This window comes from Ursus americanus, chromosome 21 (genome assembly GCF_024610735.1).
Source record: "Ursus americanus isolate L20-20 chromosome 21, mUrsAme1.1.p, whole genome shotgun sequence".
Classification (NCBI taxonomy): domain Eukaryota; kingdom Metazoa; phylum Chordata; class Mammalia; order Carnivora; family Ursidae; genus Ursus; species Ursus americanus.
Genome location: NC_142147.1, coordinates 27,183,487 through 27,208,781, shown reverse-complemented (window position 1 = coordinate 27,208,781; position 25,295 = coordinate 27,183,487). Strand labels below are relative to the sequence as shown.

At 39.0% G+C, this 25,295-nt stretch overlaps 1 protein-coding gene across 1 annotated transcript in view; it reads right to left on the bottom strand.

The window, feature by feature from the left end:
• The window catches only part of HYDIN (HYDIN axonemal central pair apparatus protein), a 376,490-nt gene that overhangs the window by 246,855 nt on the left and 104,340 nt on the right, over positions 1 to 25,295 (bottom strand). The window contains exons 8-10 of the mRNA XM_087870593.1: positions 19,241 to 19,365; positions 6,339 to 6,540; positions 144 to 327 (exon numbers count right to left, since the gene is read on the bottom strand). Coding sequence (XP_087726719.1) covers positions 144 to 327; positions 6,339 to 6,540; positions 19,241 to 19,365 — 511 coding nt within the window. The remainder of the gene's footprint in view (positions 1 to 143; positions 328 to 6,338; positions 6,541 to 19,240; positions 19,366 to 25,295) is intronic.

Genomic DNA, 25,295 nt, shown 5'->3' with positions numbered 1-25,295 from the left:
CACTGACTCATAATGAGGCTTTCAGCTGAAATCTTTATGCTCTCAGAACTCATTATCAATCCCAGCGTGAGTACTTTTATCAAAATAAGCCCTGTGCCCCCACTTATGCTTACTGTATAGTCAGATTTTATTTATGTGCTCACCAGGGGCTCGACAGTGAAAACGTTACTCAAGAAGAGCATGCTGTCTGCCTGAACCAGCCTCCTGTGATTCTCAAAGGTGCGGGAGAGAATGGAAAGTTGTTCTCGGAGTGAAGGATCATAAATGCACTCTTCAAGAAACTCATCGGTCTCATTCTTTTCCTCTTTGCTCAGATCATCACAGACTCTAAAGAAAATATAGGAAATGTGAGATTCATTTTGGTACTCCCATGAAGAACATTACAAAGCCCTCGCTTCCAGTCCGTCATCCTGGAAGTGGTCTCGCTCATCACCTTGAGATGGTCCCTCTTTGCCATAAGTCTGTAACATAGGAGCTGAGTGACCTTGGACTTCAACCTCTCAAGAGCATCAGTTTGCTGATCTTTAGTCACTTCCTTCAACAAGTCCTCCTGGGCTTCCCGTTCTACTCAATGCCCGTTTGCTTACTACTGAGCCCTTATGTATATTTAGATAAATATTTTCTTTCAGATAATTATGTTTCCCAGGCTGCTTTTTAAATATTTAATATCTACCCTGCCTCGAACACTTGAAAAACAATTTTGTTTCTTTTTAAACTTACTTAGCTTTAATTCTTAATACTTAGCTGTTAGTTACCTAGAGAACAGAATCTGGAACCAGCAAGGACTCGGCTTGGACACTGGCTCTGCTAACATTTACTAGCTCTATGACTTTGGAATTTCCTGAATTAATCCCAGCCTCAGTGCCTTCACCTATACAACAGAGATAATAGGAGCTCCTCCATCATAAAGATGTGTGGAAGATAAAAATGTGATCAAGGATCTGACAGTTCCTGGGACAGAGAAGATACTCAATAAATACTGTTTTCTCCCCGGTTCAACCCCAGGCACCTACCAAGCTCTCAAGCTTATAAAATGCTCAAACCGCACCTAAAGACACTTCCTTCTTTCTCTCCTTCTAGTTCTTAATATCCATCGTGGTAAGTCAGAAAAACAGCCTTCCCCAACACTCTCCTCACTGTCCTCACCAAAGCTGTGCTCACATCACTCCTAGTACTGTTACTTCATCTGCACTTTGAAGACTGGATTTTATCTCCTCCCAGGACATAGGACCATTTTCCCAGCATTTTGCTGATATTGCCAATGGTTAGAGACAATTTATTCAGCTAAGTGAGTGCTCAATAAGAAGCCCGGGTCGCTTCTTATTGTCCCAGCCCCAACCACTTTCTAAAAGACTTCCTGTATGTTCAGCAATGCCAAACAGCTCTTTTTAATGACTTAGCATTCAGGGCCCTTTGGTCACAGAGGATAAAGAAGTCAAAGAAATGGGTTCCATGTGTTCTGGTCCCAGGAAGAAAGCACCTTGTGCTTCCTTCTCTTTGCTAGCTGGAAATCAGTGTCCAAGGTAACCAGGGCCACAGTCCTTCTACACTGCTGGGCAGAAGAGGACAAATAAAGAGAAGTCAGTCCGAAGAAAGGAAACCACTTACTCCTGTGAGCAGAATTTATGATACCTACCTTTGGGAATATATCCTGAAGAAACAATCATGGATATAAACAATGACACAGCCAGAAAGATGTTCATCGAAGTGCTTGCAATAATACTAACGGATGTGGGTAAATCTGATGTGAGAGACTGAAGGATTACTTAAACAAACAATGGGAATCATAAACATTCCATTTCTTTAGGGGGTTAATGGAAGTGCGGTGCGGAAATAAAATATCTTACATAGACCAAGGACGATAATGCTGCATGAACTGATGAGTATGATTAACCCCAACCTGACAACAGAAAACAAAAGAGAATGAAACAAAAATTCCCAAATGCTCTTCTCCCACACTGCTGGGACTCATGAATCACTCACAGCCACATAATGCAAAGGGGGTCATGATGCACTATATGTCTTCCTCTTTGCCCTCTGATTAGAGAACGGGAGCCATGGCTGAGAGTTTAAGAAGGGAACACGAAACACCTTGATCTCAGCTGACTCCAACAAGGGCTCCTATAAACCTCAGTCTATTTTTGGGCCATCTTGTCCTGCTGCTATTCATGGTCTCCTACCTTCAGAGGTGCTTCTGTTTTACAGATGAGGAAACCTTTCATCAGAGCACACACTAGCCCTCTCTCTCATAAAACCATGGATTTAACCCATTTTAGAAATGGTCTGGTAGCCACTTTCAGGTATCAAGTACAGTCTAGCCTATGGATTATAATGAATGGGAAAAACTTGTGTCTCAGGTACAGTAGCATTGAACCAGTAATGCTCCCTAATGTTGAGGTGCTGGGACCCTGCTCCTTTGCAGCACCCCCAAGGAGTGTAACTGGATGCTGAGATTAAAAACTAAGAGCTTTGGCCTTCAAGAGAGAAATACTCTCATGTCCACACTTGGCATGGAAAAGATGAAGTCATCCATCTTCAAATGGACCATATGACCCTGGACACCGAGCAACTCTGTGATGACTATTATTAACTGAAGACTAGGTCTGCCTTCCTGTTTACCAAGTACCATCCAAGTCCTCAGATTCTTGTATCACCCTGGGGAAGAGAAGGGACTCCCAAACACAACTAAGATTAAATTTATTATTGGCCAGATGGCAGGCTCAAAGCCCAATTAAAACTGATCAACCCAGAGAAACATGTCACTTCCTGCACCTGAATATTGTGGAATAAATCCATGCTGACAACTTTGTGGGGGTTCCACTGAGGATTCTAGGAGTTCTTGTATAGAACAACCTAGAATTAGAGCCAAATGCTATTAAAACAATGGCTATGACCTTCATGGAGAAATGGAAAGCAAAAATCCTCAAAAGCCAATGCCAAGTCTCTGAATATAATAAACTGTGGTAAGAATGATTATGAAAGAATCTGGTAGGATGTTTTATAATCCCTCAGGACAAGGGGGAGGAAGTAGGGAGAGATAAATGCAGCTTCTGTTTCTGAGGAGATTAATTTCTCTGCAAGTCCCAGAAAAAAACGTCAACAAAGAGGAAGACCCAAAAGATAATTTTTGAAGGTCCCTATATCTCATTCTGAAGGTTTAAAAAAATGAAAAAACAAAAACAAAACTTAAAGCCCAGAACTTCTTCCTAGGGGGAGTGACATCTTCATTGTCAGGGTCTAGAGCCTGGGATTAGCCCAAGGATCTCAAACATGGACATATGTCCTAAGATTGGTACCAACATGTTTTGGTTTGATAGGTAAAGAGTAAGTCATCCTTATTGAAATGGAAATAATAAACTGCCAGAGAGGAATAGGGTTTCCTACTCCTGACTAAGGCTGGAATTTCACCACAGAGAGAAGAGATATCGAAGTCTTGACTCAGGTCACATCATCAAGATGCAGGAGGACATGGGTGCCTAGGTGACACAGACAGTTACTCTTGGTTTTGGCTCAGGTCATGATCTTGGGGTCCTGGATTGAGCCCCACATCAGGGGCTCTGAGCTCAGTGAGGAGTCTGCTCGAGACTCTCCCTCTTCCTGTGCCCTGCCCCCACGCTCGATCTCTCAAATAAATAAATAAGTCTATCTTTTTAAAAAAAAAGATGCTGGAGGACAGAAACCACAATGACTAGAATAGGGTCCTGAGGGTATTAAAGTGATTAGCATTTTCAATGTGACCAATGAGCAACTTTCAACTCCTGTAAGATGAATGCCTTAGAATGAGCTTTAAGCCGTATTACAACTGGACAGCGGTGGGCAGACTCTTGAGTCTCACCTAAAAATCTACACTGAAGTTTTAAATCTTGGGTCCTTAGGGAGCTACAAAGGGAAACTTTATTCTCTCAAAGTATGCATGAGCCCATTTAGAACAGATTCTCTCTGCTCCAAGTTGAGGATCAAACTAAATGTTCAGTAAAAGGCAAACCTCTCTATATTTGTCTAGCTTTTTGAGAGGATGGGCATTCCATGGCTAGTTAGGTCCAGGACAAGAATTCATGACTAATAACACGAACTTCAATTTAAAAAATACATTAAAAAATGAAAGTTATGGCATGGTTGGGGATATAACAAGAAACAAAAGAGGCATAAAACAGAAACGACAACCTACCCAAATAAGGAATTGGGCATAAACGGCCTATTTCCCCTCTAACTCTATTTCCCCTCTTGCCCTGGACATCTGGCCCTAGGAAAGGGGGAGGCAGAAGGTAAAGAGCAGCATATTCAATAACCTCTTCACTTAGATCAACCAATCCGGTTGGGAGAAACATGAGTTGTGTTGCCAGGTGTCACCCAAAGTGAAAATGGAAGTATTCTTATTCAGTCATTTGAAGCCACTTCTCAAGTTCATTGTTTAATGGAGGGACAAGGTCTAGATGATCAAAGTAGGCTTCCAATCATGATTATGAAACTGCTATTCTGGGGCGCCTGGGTGGCACCGTCGTTAAGCGTCTGCCTTCGGCTCAGGGTGCGATCCCGGCGTTATGGGATCGAGCCCCACATCAGGCTCCACCGCTGGAAGCCTGCTTCTTCCTCTCCCACTCCCCCTGCTTGTGTTCCCTCTCTGGCTGGCTGTCTCTCTGTCAAATAAATAAATAAAATCTTTAAAAAAAAAAAAAAAGAAACTGCTATTCTGTATTATTCTCTTGCTACAAAAAAAAATTGCTAGAGGAACTAATAGAGCAAGAAAGATAGCGAAAGAAAGGCAACACAAGAGAAAAGGAAGAATAAGCCTCAGGATAATATGAAAGTGATAAGGGGTTTGAGTATCAGAGGAGGTAAAGTAGAAGAATAAAAGAAAGAAATGTCCATCCAGGCGTCGTTGAAATTATATTCTCTATCTGTGGCATATCTGATAACAAGTGGTTTAAGTTTTTCTTGAGTTTCACTGTTGAAATTAACTTCCTTCAACACTTTTCGGACATCGGCGTGGCATCAGTCATGTGTTATAGTCAAATGCACACAGTTGAAGGTAAAGCTGGCTTTCCTTCTGACAGTGTAGACCATTCCCCCCAAAAGATGATGCCCACAGGACAAGCAGGATATTGAAACACTGTTTACTGGAGTTTGTTTGTTTGTACCTGCTCTCCCATTTTATCTGTAAGCATGCTTGGACCATTCTGACTGTTGGTACGCTCTTGAACGAGGGAATCAGGACAGAGGAAGCGGTGCATAAGCAGTTTCCTCTTGCCTTTCTGAACTACTGGTATTTCTCTGCAATGAGGCAAACTGAAGTTTTTAGGCAGGAAAGGCTTTTCTTTTCTCACTTTTTGAAGATGGCACAGTGGTAATCCAGTGATTAAAGCTCATTGTCTGAATGATAAAGCTTCTGGTCCACTGTGTCCTGCCATTGTCACAGCTCCTTCTGATTCAATTAGGGACAGAACACTGGGGGATTTCTGCCTGGTTTCTGTGGACCTAAGACTTTTATTTTTATCACATACTAACTTGGTTTTAAACAAAGCTTTGAAGCTTCCCAGGGCTAATCTTTAATGAAAATGGAGAGGCAAATAAAAAAGGCTGAAATAAATTCCAATGAGCGGCGAAAGTGCTAATTCAGGGAGGGTGGAAGGAGATAAAAATGAAAATGGACTTTAAAAGAGGCAGGGATAGATTCAGTAAAAAAAAAAATATTCAAAATTTAACAGTGATGAGATTAGTTAAAAGAGTTTGGTTTGCCACTTTATTAATTTTCTCCACTGCCTGAAGTATTTTAAAATGTAGAAGATTAAAGATACCAACAAGAAATCATTATTAAATTATATGGTTAGCAGGGATTGAGCAACGCTACTAAAGCTAAGAATATAAAAGCCACTGTATCTAAGCCCTTCTTTTTCCTCATTCTTCATATTTTCTGGAAATATTTTCTCACTGAAAAAAAAAAATCCACACTGATCCCAATCCAAAAGAGATTATTTTTAGAAACTATGAAATCTGACCAATCTGACTAGGGTTAGGAAACAAAAAACGGTCCTGTAGGTTAGTTTTGAGAGATTAGTGAAAAATGATATATTTGGTCTTTAAAATCCAGGAGTTTAGCTACTAATAAACTATAACCAGGTTAAGACGAACTGGGGATGGACAACATACGTTCCACATAGCTCAATTCAAGTTCTTTAAATGAGAAAAGGAGCATCATACACCAGAACCAAGTTATAAAAATCTGACCTCGTTTGAGTTGGTTAAAAACTTACCACAAAAGTCACAGATTTTTCATAATAACTGAGCTTTGAGATCCCCCCCCCCACAATTACAGCATATTGGTGATTTTTCTTACAAACCTATACTTTTCTCCATCTTCCTCTTCCTGGGTAGCAAATATCTTCCACTGGAAATGGGCAATGATGTTACTGCGATTGTGAATAGTTACAGTTCGCTGATTGGCCAGAGATATGTAGGTTTTCTCAACGATCAAGGAATTCCTGTCCAGCCTTATATTCATGTCTATGGCAGCTCCATACAGAGATAGAAAGACTTTTTCACCTAGAAATTAACAAAGTACAAACACACTTTGAGATTTACTCTAGAATGACTACTAGGATATTTTTTCCCCAAGGTGAAGTTATAATAGAAGCATTAGACATTTCATTCTCTCCCCCTCCCCTGCCATCAATCCAGAGATCAGACACGATCAGAAAACTTAAGTATTATGTTTGGTGTAGTTATAGAGAATCAAAGAATCTTATTTGTTCACTGTAAAAACCACATAAAATATGAATTGTTATGGTGGGTATTACCTTTTCTTCTTTGTAATTTTTTTTAAAGATTTTATTTATTTATTCAAGAGAGAGCGAGCGAGCACAAGGAGCAGAGGGAGAGGGACAAGCGGATTCTGCACTGAGTGCAGAGCCCAGGACCCTGAGAGCATGACCTGAGCTGAAACCAAGAGTCAGACACTTAACCGACTGAGCCATCCAGGCACCCCTTCTTTGTAATATTTTTAAATCCTACAGTCTGACCATGAGGGTACCTGAGTTCTAGAATTATAACCATATGCCTCCTCTTTATCCCAAGCACGAGCTGAAATTCTTTTTTTTTTTTTTAAGATTTTTATTTATTTATTCGACAGAGATAGAGACAGCCAGCGAGAGAGGGAACACAAGCAGGGGGAGTGGGAGAGGAAGAAGCAGGCTCATGGCGGAAGAGCCTGATGTGGGGCTCGATCCCACAACGCCGGGATCACGCCCTGAGCCGAAGGCAGACGCCCAACCGCTGTGCCACCCAGGCGCCCCACGAGCTGAAATTCTGATTCTTAAAGTAACTGTACCAAGTATATTGAGGAAGAGCTGCTCAGCATGCAAGGATCTAAGTCCAATCAAAGGGGATCAGAAAGAAAGAATTAATAACTTTATTATGTAAAAAAAATAATAAAAATAAAAAACACACAACTATTTAAAAGGAATCACTTCCTTAAACAGGAATTAAAACAAAAAAGAAACACACACATAGACACACAGTATATCTAGGTAGTAGTTATATAGACAGGAAACAAAATAGAAAGACCAAAGCTATGCTTAAATTATAAATTATAGGGTCTTCAGGAAACATGCAAAGCTGCCAGATAGCACTAGTAATGAGAGAAATATAAAACAAAATACCATTTCATAACCATCAGATTAACAAAAATCAAACAGTTTGGCAATGCTGTTTTGGAACTATATGGTAAGGATGTAGAAAAACAAGAATTTCCATATATTGCTGATGAAAATACAAATTGGTACAACCACTTGACTAACCAATTTAGTTTCCGGTTAGGCTCAATATACACTCGCCCTATAATTCTGCAACTGCACTTCTTAAGGAAAATCTCAAACAGCTGCACAAGCCATATACAGAGATACTCATTGAGGTATTCTTTGTAACAGCAGAGAACTAGCAGGAACATCCGCATACTCAATAGGAGAACAGATTACAGCAGGTTCACAAGCTGGAGTGTTTCACATTAGTTAAAATGAATCAGAACTATATGGATCTATGTGTTTAGATCTTTAAAATGTAACGCTGAATGAAAAAGTCAAGTTGGGAAATAGTATATACAGTATGATATCATTTATGTGAAGTTTAACACTATTCGAGTGGGGTGCCTAGGTGACTCAGTCGGTTAAGTGGCCGGCTTTTGGTTTCGGCTTAGGTCACGAATTCAGGGTCATAAGATCGAGCCTCGCATAAGGCTCCATGCTCAGCGTGGAGTCTGCTTGTCCCTCTCCCTCCCTCTCTGCTCCTCTCCCCAGGCCCTCTCTCGTGCTCTCTTTCTCAAATAAATAAATAAAATCTTTTTAAAAAACTACTTGAGACAATAACATATATGATTTATGAACAGATAAATATGCAAAAATACCATAAAAATGAACCCAATACAGCTCCTTTGAGGACCAAGCCATGGGAATTAGATCAGGATAGAGTAATGAGATGACTTCAAATCTGTAATCAGTTTAGTTATCCATAAAACAAAACATCTGAAAGAAATGTGTATAGCAAAATATTGAGATGGAGTAAATATAATGGTTGTTGATTATATTATTTCTGCGCTTCTGTGTATTTCATTGTTTAAAAGTCTAATCAAGGAAAAAGACTCAAGGGCTATTACTTAGTTCCTACAAATCTCAGGGTCAGAGGGACTAAAGTCATCAATTTGAGTTGCTCACTGCAAAACTGCTCCTTCCAGAAATATAGCAAAAGCCACTACACTCTTTTTGAAAACCATCTAATATTGATTTTTTTTTCAATCCATCTTCCAAAAATCATCAGATCCACAGAGTAAAGGAAGCAATAACTCTTGTCTCCACAGCTTTAGGGACCTGATTTGGTTTGTACACCCACTCTCATGAAGACAACCTTAGAAAGGGCTCCCAAACCCTAGCTACTCAGAAAACTGGTAGGATGAAGGGATGTTATGCCCGCCGGAATGAGCAAGGTAGGGCTCCCCAGCACTGGTATTCTCGTGTCTCCTTGGAGCGCCTGTTCCCACTTGGCTTCCCATTTGGTTTCTGGGGTTGAATGTTGTGATCACTATAGATGAGGTTAGCCACTGTCACTTATTCTGTCCTAGTAAAAATATGTTTTGTGAAAGTCTAATGAGACTTTACCTCTTGTTAGTTTTGCTACTATCAATCAAGCAAAAAAAATATATATGAACAAAACTAAATTAACAAAAAAAAATATGAAGCTAGCTATAGACACAATACATTTCATACTGTGGTTTCAGTACTTTCAGACAACAGAGGGCAATAAATAAAATATATGAGTGGAGCCATAGATTCTCCAGGAACCAGCAAGTTTATGGAAAGAGTGTTTCTCATCTCTTGGTCACAGCAGGGTCAAATCCACCATGCAAGTAAATTGCTGAATCAAACTTTTTCAGAAAAGCTCTTTCTTTGAAGGGTTCAGGAAACAACTTCTGAGACTTGCTTGATTGAGCTTACCCAGCCCATCAATGGCAATGTCAAAATCAGTATTCTCCATCTACATGGAAGGCAGTGTAGATTACAGAAAGTATGCTGGCTTCAGAGATGCCAAAGACCTGGGTTCAAGTTCCAGCTTTACTTAAGTATATAGTCATTTAATGTTTCTGGGACTCAGTTTACTTATCTCCAAAATAAACGGAGTTACATAAATGCAGAGAACAATCTGGTGGTTGCAAGAGGGTGGGGGGAGTGAAGTAAGTAAAGGGTACTAAGAGGTACACACTTCCAGTTATAAGTGACAGGAATGAAAAGTATAGCATAGGGAATATAGTCAATGATATTGCAATAATTTTGTATGCTGACAGATGGCAACTACCCTTGAGCGTTTTGTAATGTATATAAAATGCCCAATCATGATGTTGTACACTTGAAACTAATATAACATTGTATGTCAACTATACATCAAAGTTTTTTTAATAAAATAAAATAATGGAGTTAAGAGACGTCCTCTAATGTCCCTTTAAATACGAACATCTAACGACTCAAGTCTTCACTTGCTATGTAATTGACAGAAACCTCATTCCAACCTCCTAAACAATCCCTCACCATCAGTGCATCCGAACTTCTGCTATGCCTTATCCTAAGCTATGGAAGAAGAAATGAAGAAAAGGAAACTTGGGTCAAGGAATGTTTCCATTGCCTCTGAAGCCACATTAAAACATTTACTCTTTCACCATAACTATGTTTTGCTAGGTTTTCTAATGATAACAGCACATACTCATAATTAATCATAATAATCACACACATGAAACAAAGCTTATGCAGGTAAGTCTGCACAGGTACATTCAGATATATTTAGTAGCTTCACCTGTAAGATAACAGTGCACTTAACTACTTACTATGTTCTATTTTGGTATTCCTTTATTGGCCTTTAGAAGAAAAAAAAGAACTTCTTTATGGTTTATTAGAGTACAATATATAAATGACTATAAAGCTGTCCTGTGAAGTACTAATATTATGATTATGTATATCTTTAATAATAATACATCATGATGCCTTTGGGGGAAACAAGCCTATTTGCCAACTTTGACTCCTAAATTGAAATATCTCCTCTTCGGTAAGAGACATAATACTTAAAAAAAAAAAAGCTGAGTAAGTGCATCAGCTCCATTTCCTGATTATGCCAGTGGTTAATGTCACCTCTAAGGTGACAGCAACCTCACCGGGCATTAAATAAAAAACACTTTTATGCTCCTACTTCTAGGGTTCATTCAAGTAACCAAAGGTTTAATAAGGACATCTTTTTTCTTAAGCCCTGTTGTAAATACTAGTATCTCCTTGAACCCCTAGATTACATAAAGTTTCTCAACACCCAGTTAAAAAGTGCAAAACTTAAGCAGTTAACCATTTGTTTGTCTTTTAATAGTCAAATAGTATTTTCACATCTCAGTTTTATTGGAAATGATAGAATTAGTTTACTCATCTGTTTTGTTTCCGATTTTGTTTCATTTTGTTTTTAAGAATGTAGTCTTGAGTAATTGTGTTCTTAATCTCTTCTGGAAGAATCAGTTTGTAAAAGGTATCAAGTTACTTCAGTACTTCTCTTTCAGACTATTATAAAAAGGTAACTAAATCATTTCTTGGGTGAAATCAATTCCCTAAACAAACTTGGTTTCACCACAGAAAGTCATATACAGAAGAAAGCAGGGGAGGGTTCTGGTTGAGGTAAACATTGATGAGTAAAATATTAGATACTGGCGAAATTTACACTCATCCTCCTTAATTGCTAGAGCACTGGTTCAAACTCTGGTTGATGACAAAGAAAAATCTCCTAGCGGCATTTAACCAAGAATTTCTATCCAATGGAGGACCAGCAACTGAAGGGCATAAACACAACTGTTAGAAATGTGATTGAGTACTTCCCACTGAGGATTATCAATGTTCCTCCTTCTGGAACATTGTTTGAGGAAGTATGAAAAAAATCCATGCAAATTTCCCCCTCAAATCAATTCATACTTCAAACAGCTGCAGAAAGTTCAATCAGACGCTTATTTAGTGAAATGGGAAGGCAATGATCATGGCTGCTTGGAAAAGCTCCATGATTAACTGTGTTTAGATAGTTATTACTGTTTTTCACTAATGAAAGGTTATAGGTTCTGGTCATTGATAACCCACAATAAAGATGAAAGCATATTCTTATCAGCAGTTCACTTCATGTAAAGAAAAATGCTACAAGATAGCTTACCTCTATCTGCATCATTAGAAAATTACTTTGTGAACCAAAGTTGACACTAGAACCTCACAGTGTGGAAATCAACTTTGCCATGGTGATTAAATTTTAATACACAAATATTTAGTGTCATGTGGACACACAAATATGGGTGTCAATCCAAATATTTACCCAAAAGTTAAAATACAGATTGAGGGCCACTGGGAGCTGCATTTCAAAGTCAATAGAGTAACGGAGTAAAAATGCATAGGTAGTGATGTGAGAGATTAGGGAGATGATCCACTCTGGTGGAAAAAGCACTGCACAAGAAGTCAGAGTCTGGGCCTGGGTTCTAATTGTGCTTCTGCTATGCATGTGACCTTGGGAAAGCCACTTAACTTCTTAAAGCTTCAGTTTTTCGTTTGTAGAAATCCAAGGACTAGATTTGATTATTAGTTAAGTCTTCTCTCAAGCTTTGATTCTATTGATCTATGAGCACTCTAAGCTGTTGGCCTCAAAACCCAACCAAATAAAAATTTTTTGACATTATACCACCACCCTATGTATTTGTTTGTTTATAAATTATACTATATACTAATACTAGAGTATTCATATGTCAAATGTATAAAAATATGACCCAAAATATTTAAAAGACTGAGCTAAAGATGAACGATATTTTAAGATAATTTGGTATGTTTATCAACAATTAATTACGTTTACCAACAAAAGATTGACTGTGCTTTATTCTTTTTTAGACTCCTGATTTAAAACACCTTGTGATAAAGTGATTCAAACATAATTCTAAGGCCACATTTTTTCCAATACTTAATTTTAGGGGTTGACATAAATGATACCTCACAAAGATACAGAGATACAGATGGAAGAAATATATCATTGACTGAATTTATTAACACTCATGTTTCTCACTTTCATCCACTATCAACACTAACAACACAAAGACTTTTGTTGAAATTCAAGAATGAAAAAAGAAAGGAAGGAAGGAAAGGGAAAAGATACAAATTACCAATATCAATAATGAAAGAGGAGATTCACTATAGATCCTACAGATATTACAAAGTTTAGAGTTATTATGAACATTTTATGCCAACAAATTAAAATTTTTATATCAAATTCAGAAATTCCTTTAAAAAGTTTACCAAAAATTACACAAGAAAAAAACAGAAATACCTTAGTAGATCTAAATGTACTAAATAAATTGAATAAATGAATAACTAAAAACCTCCCAAAAAGACTCTAGGCCCAGATAGTTTGAAAAGTGAATTTTTCAAACACTTAAAGAAGAAATAACATGAATATTAGAAATGACAACACTTCTAGAGAATAAAAAAGTAGAGTAATTCCCAACTTGTTTTATGAGACCAATTTGTTTTTTCAGACCAAAGACAAAGCCATTACATGAAAAGGTGAAATAATATACAATCATCTCAACAAATGCAGAAGTAGTAATAGATGAAAGTCCCACCCATTCAAAATTAAAGATCTTAGAAACCTAGAGATAGAAGGAAATATTTTTAATCTAATAAAGAGTATCCATTAAAAACATCATACTAAATGAGGAAACAGTGAGAACTTCTGCTCTGAGACTGAGAACAAGAGAAGGATGTTTGCCATCATCATTTCCACTGAAAGCTAATAAAGGCCTAGCTGTGCAAGAAAGAATAAGAAATAAAAGGCTTAAGGATTGAAAAAGAATAAAACTATCATTATTTGCAGATGACCTGATTGTATATATACAAAATCCAAAATCATCTACAGATAAACTAGGAGTCAGTAAGTTAATTTATCAAGGTTCGAAGATATAAAGTATCAATATACAAAATTCAACTCCATTTTGATATGCCCCCCCAAAATTTAGAAAATAAAATTAGAAGAAAAATACCATTCTATTTATAAAGTAAGTGATAAACTGTACTTCATCAAAATTAAATTCTTTTTTTTTTTTTAAGATTTTATTTATTTATTTGACAGAGATAGAGACAGCCAGCGAGAGAGGGAACACAAGCAGGGGGAGTGGGAGAGGAAGAAGCAGGCTCATAGCGGAGGAGCCTGATGTGGGGCTCGATCCCAGAACGCCGGGATCACGCCCTGAGCCGAAGGCAGACGCTTAACCGCTGTGCCACCCAGGCGCCCCAAAATTAAATTCTTTTGCTAATGAAAAGACACTAGTAAGAAAATTAGAAAGATAATTCACTGTTAGGAGATATTTGAAATAATTATTTCTGAAAGCCTCATATTGAGAATATATTTAAAAAAAAAAACAACTATGAGTCAATAACAAACGAACAAACAACCCTCTAAAGAACAGGCAAAAAATCTGAATACATGCTTGAGAATAGAATACATAAAAACAGTCTAAGCACATGAAAAGATACTCGACATTATTAGTCATTAGAGAAATGCCAATTAAAAACAAAATATATAGGCTTTTGTTGATATTTGGCTAATAATAACTTTGCAGCCAGGATGACTAAAATTGAAAGATGGACAATGACCCAGAGTTGATGAGAACGTGGAGTAAGTAACTAGAAGACCTATGCATCATCGGGGGGGGGGGGGGCGTATGTAAAATGCTTCAATCACTTTAGAAAACTGTTTGGAAGTTTCTCAGAAAGTTAAGCATATACCTACTCTATACCTGGCAACCCTATCCCTAAACATTCACCTGAGAAATAAAAACATACGCACACACACATACACCTTGTACAAGAATGGTTATTCAAGCTTTATTCATAGTAGCCCCAAACTTCAAACAAACTGAAGTTACATTAACAGGAGAATGAATGGACCATAGGTAAGCATACAGTGGAATACTGCTCAGGAGTAAAAAAGGGAATTTGATACACACAGCAACATAAATACATCTCAAAAACATTATGTTGAGTGAAAGAAACCAGACACAAGAGAGTATATACTATATGAACACATTTCTTTGAAGTCCAAGAATAAGCAACACTAATATAAGGTGATAGGACTCAGAACGTCTAGGATGGGGATGGAGGGACTGACTGGAAAGGGCATGAGGGGACTCTCTGAAGCCACGGATGTTCTCTATCCTTAATGGAGTGGTCATTACACAGGTCTTGTCAAAACTCATCAAACTGTACAGTGAAGAATTGTATACTTTATTGTATCTAGATTACACCTCAATAAAAAATGTAATAAAAATTACATAATAAATATGTAATTAAGATAAAAATAACGAATATAAAGGAATAAATCTAACTACAATGTTCAAGCCTTCCACCCAGAAAACTAATGCTGAGAGAAACTAGAAAAAAACTAAATACATGGAGGGATAAACCGTGTTTATACTGTTACCTAGAGAGGATTATAAAATAGTAGGAAAGGATGAACTAGTCTATAAATAATGCTGAATGATGTGAAAAAAGACAGAGTCAGTTTGAAGCAGCAAATTAAACTGGCGATTGAAATAACTAAAATAGTTGATAAAATATTTTTTAAACTACTTTAAAATTCATCACTAATCCTATTAGAAAATAAGAACATCACAGTGAAGAACTGCAGGAAGTAGTGTAGCGCCAAGGCTGACTTTTGTCCTAATGGCTTTTGTTAACTCTTGAACTCCTGCCTTAACTACTGAATGGCGTGCACATGACAGGAGATAAAGTCTAGGGCCAAAATTTGCAAAACAAGAATGGGCATAAGATATGATGAGGTTCAGGACACACTATGCCAAAATATGGCACACCCTGACATACTGAATATTTCAAGTGAAGGAACCTGAGAAACGGTAAGGAAGGATTTTGTGACCTTCTCCCGAAACTGGCTACAAAACCTTCATGTGAACGTGCCTTCCTATACTTGGATGAAAGGAGCGCCCTTGTCTGCAAAGACAGAGGGACACTGAGAGAAATCTGAATGAACAGGCCTTGCTGTTTTCCCAAGTTTACCACACTTAGCTCATACCCTTTTTGGTCCTAACACGTTTTTCCACAACTCTCTACTCTTCATCAAACCTAGCAAAAAGAAAAAAAAAAACCAGGGGCGCCTGGGTAGCGCAGTTGTTAGGCGGCTGCCTTCGGCTCAGGGCGTGATCCTGGCGTTCGGGGATTGAGTCCCACATCGGGCTCCTCTGCTGGGAGCCTGCTTCTTCCTCTCCCACTCCCCTGCTGTGTTCCCTCTCTCGCTGGCTGTCTCTCTGTCACATAAATAAAATCTTTAAAAAAAAAAAAAGAAAAAGAAAAAAAAAAAACCAACAACAACTCAGATTTAACCACTCCTTCAGGTCTGCATTTCCTTACGAAAACTCCCATGCCTAGAGGAGATAGGGAAAAGGAAGGACTCCATAAAAATCTGCTCTTACTCCTTTTGCTGCTTCTGTTCTTGCCAGGACCTGCACCCCCACCCCACTTTTACACATGCCTCAGAATGTCCTCCTTGTAAGGGACAAGGAGTTAATGATTTCTCGAGAATAGAGAACATCTAAGGAAGAACCGGTGAGAATGACCTGAGGAAGCCATCACATGTGCATTCCAGACGAGGGCTCTAGACATCTCCATGCCAAGGCCCCCTGGCTCCAAGGAATAGTACCTGGGCCTTGGTCTTTGTTCTAACCAGCTCCTGGATGCCTGAGGGGACATGTATGCCAGACCCTGACAAAGACAAGACTCCCTCTTTTCCTTTCTGAATCTCCCAGAAGCTCCATCTGTATCTGCTTTCTTCATATCTTCTTTTTTTTTTTTTTTTTAAGATTTTATTTATTTATTCGACAGGATAGAGACAGCCAGTGAGAGAGGGAACACAAGCAGGGGGAGTGGGAGAGGAAGAAGCAGGCTCATGGCGGAGGAGCCTGATGTGGGGCTCAATCCCATAACGCCAGGATCACGCCCTGAGCCGAAGGCAGACGCTTAACCGCTGTGCCACCCAGGCGCCCCTCTTCATATCTTCAATAAACTCTGCTCTCACTTCCTGCGGGCTCACATTTGATTTTCATCCTACATGAAGCCAACGACCCTCTTGGCTGATCCTACAGAACCCCTCTGAGTCCCTGGACTTGACCTGTGGGCATCAAAGGAAAACTTATGTCAAATAAATTTGTATGTGTTTCTCTTCTTAATCTGTCTTTTGCTACAGGGGCCCCAGCCAAAAGCCTTGAAGAGTGGAGGAAAAAGATATTCTTCCTCCCCTACAGATACCGTGCATGAAAACCATCAGAAATAATAAACAGCAAACTAACCTGATAAGCAGATTTAATATATTTAAATGCTCAGAAACAGAATGAAAATAACAATGTTTAACATATTTAAGAAATAAAAGGGAAACTTGAAAAATAAAAGAGTGGAGAGCAATCAGATTTAAGAACAGACTGAATCAAGAACCAAATAAAATTTCAAGAAATGAAAATACTTATAATTGAAAAATTAAAACTCAGCAGAGAATTCACGGAAGAGGGAATTACTGAATAGAGGAGAAAAAAGTATTCAGAGAAGTTTTATGAAGACAAAGAAATGGAAAAAATAAAATAGAGGTTAAAAGGAATAAATAATTGGGGCACCTGGGTGGTTAGTCGGTTAAGCATCTGCCTCTTGGTTTCAGCTCAGATCATGATCTCAGGGTCCTAGGATCAAGGCCCACATTGGGCTACACACTTAGCACAGAGTCCGCTTGAGATTCTCTCCCTCTCCCCTTGCCCCTCCCCCACTTTCATGCTCTCTCTTTCAAATAAATAAATAAATCTTTTTTTTTTAATGTTAACCTATTATTTAAAAAAGGAATAAATTAGAGTAATAATAGATGAAGAAACAGAATAACAGAGTAATTAACTGATTGGAATTCCAGAACAAGATAGTAGAAGGGAAAAGAGCCAAGAATCCATATAGGGGGAAAAAATTAAACTCAGTCCCTACTTCACACACATACAAATATGAAATCAAAATCAATTACCAATCTAAACAAAGCAGCTACAATTATTACCCTTCTAAAAGCAAACATACACTATGTTTGTGATCCTTGAGAAGGTAATGATGTCCTAGCAAGAAGACAAAAAACATTAATCTTAATGGAAAAACATTGATGTCGACATTATCAAAATTAAAAATTTCTGATCAAGAAATATGAAGGAAATGAAATGGCAAGCTACAGACTGGAAAACCATATTAACAATACGTATATCTGACAAATGATTAGTATTCAGAATATCAAGTTATAAAGTACTCTTACAAATTAATAAAGAAAAAAACAACTCAATAAAAAATGAGCAAAAGACTTGAACAGACACTTCATTAAAAAAGATATATGAATGTCCAGTAAGCACAGGAAAAGGTGCTCAACATCATTAATCATTCGGTGAAAACTAAAACCACTAGAAGACATAGCTTTACACTACTAGTATGTCTAAAACGAACAAGACAACACCATGTGGTGGCAGGGAAAAAAAAAGAAAACACTGCGTTTGTCGGCAAGGATGTGAAGCAATCGGAAGTTTCACGCTTTGTTGGTGGGAGTGTAAAATGCATAACTACTCTGGAAAAATTCACGTTCCTGATGTGTTAAAAAGCTCTGCTTTTTACCTTCCTCTGTTGCATTATATGGGTCAAAACTTTCCCCTTTGCTTAAGCTAGTTCAGGTTAGGTTTGCCTTTGTAGCAGCCAGTGAACCCTGACCTGCACTAAAGATAAGATACATAGGTCGTTACCACTGGATATGCATTGCCGTTAAGACGGGCAACGTGAAACTTGGACCACTTAACCCACGGGTCGTTACGCAAGGACTTGAACTGTCCTGTTCAGATATGTATCCACAAAGCTAACAACTCTGAACTGTGACCTAGGTATCGTTTGTTGCTCTTTCCCTGGCTGTGCACTTGTGTTTTCTGTCTATAGTGCCCTTCTGACGCAGACAATCTGGGTCAATAAACACGAATGGGTAAAAAAGAAGGGAGAAAGAAATGAGAAAAATCATGAAATAATAAATGGCAATGGTAAAATATTAACAACCAACTTTGGAGACTTGCATAATGTACATGCAGCCTACATGACCATAAATTAAATATTAGCAAAAACAATGTATAATTTCCATGATTACGCAGACTGTGGCCTTCAAGAAAATGCTGGTGGCAACAGACACAGAACTACATTTAAGTAAGATATTGCACATTCTGAGGATTAAGACAACTGGATCCTACGTAGACTGGCTGGCACACAGGAGAACATTCTGAACTGAGGTTTACATTTTTTAAACGTTAGACAAATGCAGTAATAAATCAAATGGAAAATCCATGGGGTACTCAGTTACCTTCAAGTTCATTTACATATAAATAACATTAAGCTGCCCAGTGTGACTTCAGGGTGTTGTTTCTTTCCCCAGAGCTGTATTTCTCAGGCTTTTAAGCACTGGAGAAACCAGGCCGGTGGGATTTGTATCTGGCTCAACATTACTTCTGTGGGAGACATTCATTCTTTGGTTCTTTACCTTGTGGATCTTAGCTTACTCTAATGCAGCCAAAATAACCATTTCCTTTTTCGCTTCACCACATTTTCCATCTGACCTTTCTTAACATGTAGAACTTTTAACAAAGAATAATGCATACCTGTGTCGTAATGCACAATAAGTCTTTTGCTGTGACTGCCCACAGTCTGTGGCTCAAACTCGACCTCCAGCTGCATGGACTCCCCCACGTTAAGAGTTCCCGCAGATGGCTCCACGGAGAAAGGCCTGCAGCACACAAGGCGACAGACTATCAGAGCACGTTCCTGACTAGTGTGAGAGGAGGAGAGGATACGGGAGTTCTGGTGCGGCAGGCAGCTCAGACCAGACACCGCAATTCAGTGATTCGGAAGTAAAGTACACATTCCCCCCTGATGTGAGGGAACTTTGGTTGGGTATTGAATGAAAATAGCAGTACGAGATCAGCAAGTGTAAGAGAAACTTAAATGATACAGTAATGCTCTTGTTTGTGTCCTTGCCGTTCAGCCATTCTTTTAACATTCATGGAATGATTCCAGTGGTTGGCCTTAAAACATGAATGCAAATCCTGTGATTTGCAAAAGAAAAATACCTTCAAAGGGATAAAAATCAAGTTTTGTGACAGTTCAGTGAAGATAAGGTTTCATAATGGAAAAATACACCTGAGTCCCAAAAGATCACACAATCACAAGAGGATAGCTTGTGGGCAATTTAACAAAGAGTCTACTTAACAGAGGCGGGGCAGTGGGAATACAAATATACAATCCCCCTACGAGAACGCTGCTGTATGAGGAGCAAGCAGCTTTAGTCAAGAGAGACAGTCAGCCCAGATGGCCTCACAGGGAAGACACTGGGGGAAAAGCGCCCTGACTTCACTTCCTCCTGTCTGATCTCCTGCTGGGACTCCCCCTGGCTAGACACAACCAGCAGCCAAAGGCACGGGAGCCTGTTCATCTTTGCCATACAGGTCAGCCTCCTGGTTGACAGCAAGCTGGAGACAGGTGGAAAGCATTCAGAAAAGCAAACTGGGGACAAGTTCTGTGCCTTAAAAATAGAATTTGGGCACATAGACGTGATGGGGTGATAGGGTGGATTTGGGAACAGGAAATCGTTTCATTTAATTTCTCTGGAAGGAAGTGGTAAGAGAGAAGCTGGATCTGATCATGAGGTACCTTAAATAACTTAGAGAGTTCTTCCTTCTAAATAGAAAACCCAGCCCATTTAATTATTTTCATGGTCCATTTCACTTCTCCAAATTGCTAGTTTTTCAAAGTAATGCATTGTACAATGTATCTGGCAGGCTAAGTTGTTTCTGATTATTTACTTCTATCATAACTGTTTTTTAGTTTCATCCCTGAAATCTTCCCTTAGATAATGAACTTAATGTCCGAAAGCCTAAGCTTCCTCCTGTGAGGGTACAGAACTGTGGCAAGGGTAGCACATGGTGGTACCTGAGATCTTCTCTGCAGTGCTTCCCACCATGGGAAACTTTTCTTTTCTCTGGGGCTGTTTGGATCTCCCTCTATGTTCACTTCTTTATCTTCCCGTTCCTTTGTCCTTTTCCCACACCTCTAGCAACAATCCTCCCGTGAACCCCAGGCATGGCTGTAGAGGCTCTATGGGGGTAGTGGTCACCAGCCTGAAGCCAACTGTAAAAGTTCAAAACTCGGCTCTGCCATGACCTTGGGACAAGTCATTGACCCTTCAGTCTCCTGGTCTGTAAGATGAGGGTAAGGACAGCACCTACTCCATCGGGTTGCAGGGGGAGACTAAAGGAGCAGATACAGGTGAAGTGCTTAGAATAAGGCCTGGCCCGTAGGAGTGCTAAACTAATGTTTATTGTTACTTGTGTTATCTCCGTCACTGGAAGCCTCTAGATGGATGATGAGCCTGCAGATAATCTTGGGTGTTTAGATGAGTTCAAGTTTTTATTATTCTCCTCTCAATCCTTCACACTGCTCTAGGAATACTATAAAAAAAACATACCTAGATCATAATACATCCATCTCTAGTTCAAACACCTTTAGTGGTCCTCATAATCTATGTAATAAAGCTCAAAGTCCCAGGTATTTGTGGTTCCACACAAGCTGCTCCCAACTACATTTTGTGTTCTCATTAAACACATACGTCTGTCTAAATGTCCCACATCATCTGTCACATTCCAGGTCAGGCTGGGGAGGGACAGGCAGGGAGGGCTCTGCTCCCTTCACCATAGCCTCGCCCAGCAGTGCAGCCCCTCTCCCTTCCAACCTGACTGTGCCCCTACACAGACATTTCCCAACCGCTAGGGTCACACAAGAATATTTACCACTTTCCACAGGTCATATTTCCTCCAAAGTCACTTATCACTGCCCAGACTCAAAGCCACCTCTTAACTAGAATCTTCCTGGATTCTGTCTTGTTAATAAAGTCTCCTTCCTCAGAGGCTATAACTTTCTTTCTACTTCTCACTTCAGCTCACCTTGTACTATGGAGTTCGTTTTCACGCCTGCTCCTTTCGATAGCTACAGACTCTTGAGACGACAGGAAAGGGAAAGCAAATAAGCCGCCATGGGCATGGACTCCAAACCGGGCACTAACTACACTGGGTATATAATACACTTACATATGCCAATCCTCTTAATCCTGGAAAAAACCCGCAGAAAGGAGGTATTGTTATTTGCACTTTAGATATGAGAAAACAGATTCTCTAAAAGGGCAGGTAAAAAAAAAAAATATATATATATATATATATATATATATATATATATATATATATATATATATATAAATAAAAATAAAAATAAAAGGGCAGGCAACCGGCCCAAAGCTACCCAACTAGGTAGCAGTGGAGGGGGTTTGGAAGCCTGCCTGCAGGTTCCAGTGCTTTCTGCCTACCCAAACCACCCCTGAACATGCGAGCCACCTGATTACATGCATCTTTGTGCTACTCACAGAAGCCTCTCAGAAGAGGTTGTGGATCGAATTACAACCAACGTTCAGAGGGAAATAAAAATATCTGTAATCATTAAGTAATCTTTATAGCATCTTGGTGGAACAGAAAAGGAGCACACTTTTAGCATCTCAAGAATCTCTGCTTCCTGAGATCAAGGTAAGTGATCCAAAATAAGTCTCACAGTCTTAAAAGTCCCTTCCTCCCTGACGGCATCAGTAAGAATCTTAAGAACTGAGAACTGGGCCCAGTTTCCTGACTTTGGGAACAAGGCTGTAATATTTTCTTCTATCTTTGCCTCCCTAGGTCCTAATATTTTTCTTCCTACGTGATGCTTTCATTTTCTTTTCAAACATTTCTTGGTAGCAAAAAGAACAGTTTTGAAATGAATTGGGTAGTATTGTACGGCAGAACCTAAGCTAATTTTCTATGGACAAAGAGACCCTTCTCTAGGACCTCGAGAAATCCAAATTCTCTCCAGAGGTAACAGATACTTTTCTGTCGTGCTCACTGTTGGGTTTATATTACAATAAATTTCTTGAGTAGTCAAAAAAACCCCACCTGGGACAACCATGGCCACTTCGAGCTGCCTAAGCTTTCTCAATAAATCAGACGTTAATGGGGTGGAGGGTGTTCAGTTCTGGCACTTCAACATTGTCTACAGACTGATTTTGTACTTCATTTTACCACAGGCAGATGGGCTGAGCTGGCCAGAAAATATCGAGTTTCAGAAAATACTCTTAACAAAGAGGTAAAAGGCATTATTTCTCGAGGGTACAAGGCTGGCTCCGTCTACCAAAATGTTTGGTTTTGATATAATATTCTCATTAATACCAAATGCTTGATTAGGGAAGGAACTCGGGTTTGTGAAAAATCATGAGCCACAACAAAGATTTTGGGTTTTTGTTCAACCCACTATAAACTGCTCTTGAGAACTAAAACTCTGCCATCCTTACGAATTGATATTTTAGCAAAAGGCTAAATATTGGCTCTGTTATATTAAATATGGAATTTAATATTAGTGTGTTTTCTTCAGACAATCTTATTAACTGGTTCCTGACATGAGGTTTTGGATTTTGAGATTGCTTCTTAATCTTTTCTATTTCACCTTCCAAAATTAATCCTACTTTAATAGTCAGAATTATTCTGGTACCTACTAGAGTATCAGGTCAAATTTGCAATAAACTTGAAGAGTAATGGTTTATGTTCTCTGTATATTTTATAGCATACTGCAACTCCCTTTATTAGCATAAAAACACTATGCCTATTTTATAGTACTAGGAGCATTTTTTTATTTTAAATTATTGTACAGGTTTATAGTTGCAGCTTTGCCTTGTGATATACTGTTGGTGAGGCATCCTATAAACATTTATTGAGCACTTATTTCTTCTAGGCACTTATATTTGATGCTGGGGAAATAGAAATGAAAATAGATACAACCCTTGCATTTGAGAAACTCACATTCTAATGGGGTCAAAAGACATATAAAGGACATTTTATTTTTTATAATTTATATGAACCTAACCACTTATAAACCTAACCAATTAATTCAATCATTATTTCAATGAAAAGAATATGATGTGTTTTTAAAAATAATTTCCTGTGAGATACTGTTTCTGTGTATTGACTCTTACAGTGATCAGAGTAAGAGCAGACCCTGGGTTTTTTACTCCAAAATCTCACAGTATATCCATTGCTCTACCATGTCTACTGACAATCATATTAACCAAAAGAGTGGTTGTCACCCCTGTGGGGGCAACATAATCACTTGTGTATTTTTTTTAGAATGGACGCTTGTCAGGGCATCTCCCCAAAGATTCTGATTCAATACAACGTGACCACAAGTTCAATTACATCCTTTCTCATTGTAGCCAGCAGGGTTCTCAGTTGCAAACAACAGAAACCAACTCTGGCTAACTTCAACAGCAAAGGGATTTATTGGAAGAATTTGGGGTAGCTCAAAGAATTGATGGTATGGTTAGAAAGCATGCATTTTGTGGAAAGAACATAAAACTACACTATCATGAATAGATACTATACCTAAACAGGAAAGCAAAAATATTTGCAAACAGGGAATTGAATTGAGAAATTGATTACATAGAAAATGAGAGAGATGAGAAGCCCGATACAAGATGATGAGATCGCTCAGGGATTAGTAACAGCAGTTACTGATTCTCACCCCTGGGCTGGAGACGAGAAGAGGAGGCAGTGTTACCAGATCCTGGGAACCTGTCCGAAGTCTGAACCATGGCGGCTAGGCTGACAGGAATTGGAACCATAGAGGAGACACAGCCTCTGCTGGGACCTCTGCTGAAGTCAGAGAGCGAGAAGGAGAAATGCCCTGGCTCCTTGCTACTCTGCAATCTCCTTCTAGTGCTCCCCAGTGGTCCAATCCAGCTGGAATACAGCCAGCTGAGGCAGCTAGCAACACTAACCGCCCAGACATACGGTATAGAGCCTGGGAAACACAAAGAGTGGATCTGAGGGTAAGGAAGGCCAGAAATGGCCCACGTTTGTTCTAATCCAGGTTTGGCTGTTAACTCACTGAGGGAACTTGGATAAGTCATTTCCCTTCTCAGGCCTTATTTCCTTCATCGGTAAAATGGGAATGTTGGACTAGAGTTTCTAATGTCTTTATGATTTCTGGCTAGTTCTTGAGTTGGCTCACCATTTTACCTTGGAAGTATTTCTATAGTAGGAGAAGATGATTCACATTCATAGTTACATGGATAGAAAAGTTTGAGATCTTTTCCTGCAACTTCACACTATGAAATCTATGAAGTGATTTTGCTTCACTTTTGTATGAATGTAATATATAATAAACTGCCGTTTATATGTAGCTTTTAAGATTCAGCCACAGTCCAGGAAGATATGCTGCCTGCCCTTGTTTTCCCACCTGAGGTGGGTTTTCTTTTTCATAGGAGAAATATGAGTATAACAGGAAGCTTTTAATGTGTATTATGGAAAGTGGTTGTGGGAGGCCTCTTTTAAATCAAAAAAGATCCGTTCTTTCTTAAGTCATGGTGAGCCAGTTAACCTGCTTCCTTCTCCTTCAATCAAACTATGTGAATCTTACCACGAAACGACAAAGGCTGTATAAGCATTTATGGACGAGGTCAAAAGACACTGACCTTCAAAAGAACTTTGCCTTTGCTGGATGATTTAGCTAAATTAGTTCAAGGGGTCTTCCTTCTGCCTGGGATGCATAAAACTAGAAAGAGGTTGGCCACCCTAACAGTGAAAAAAA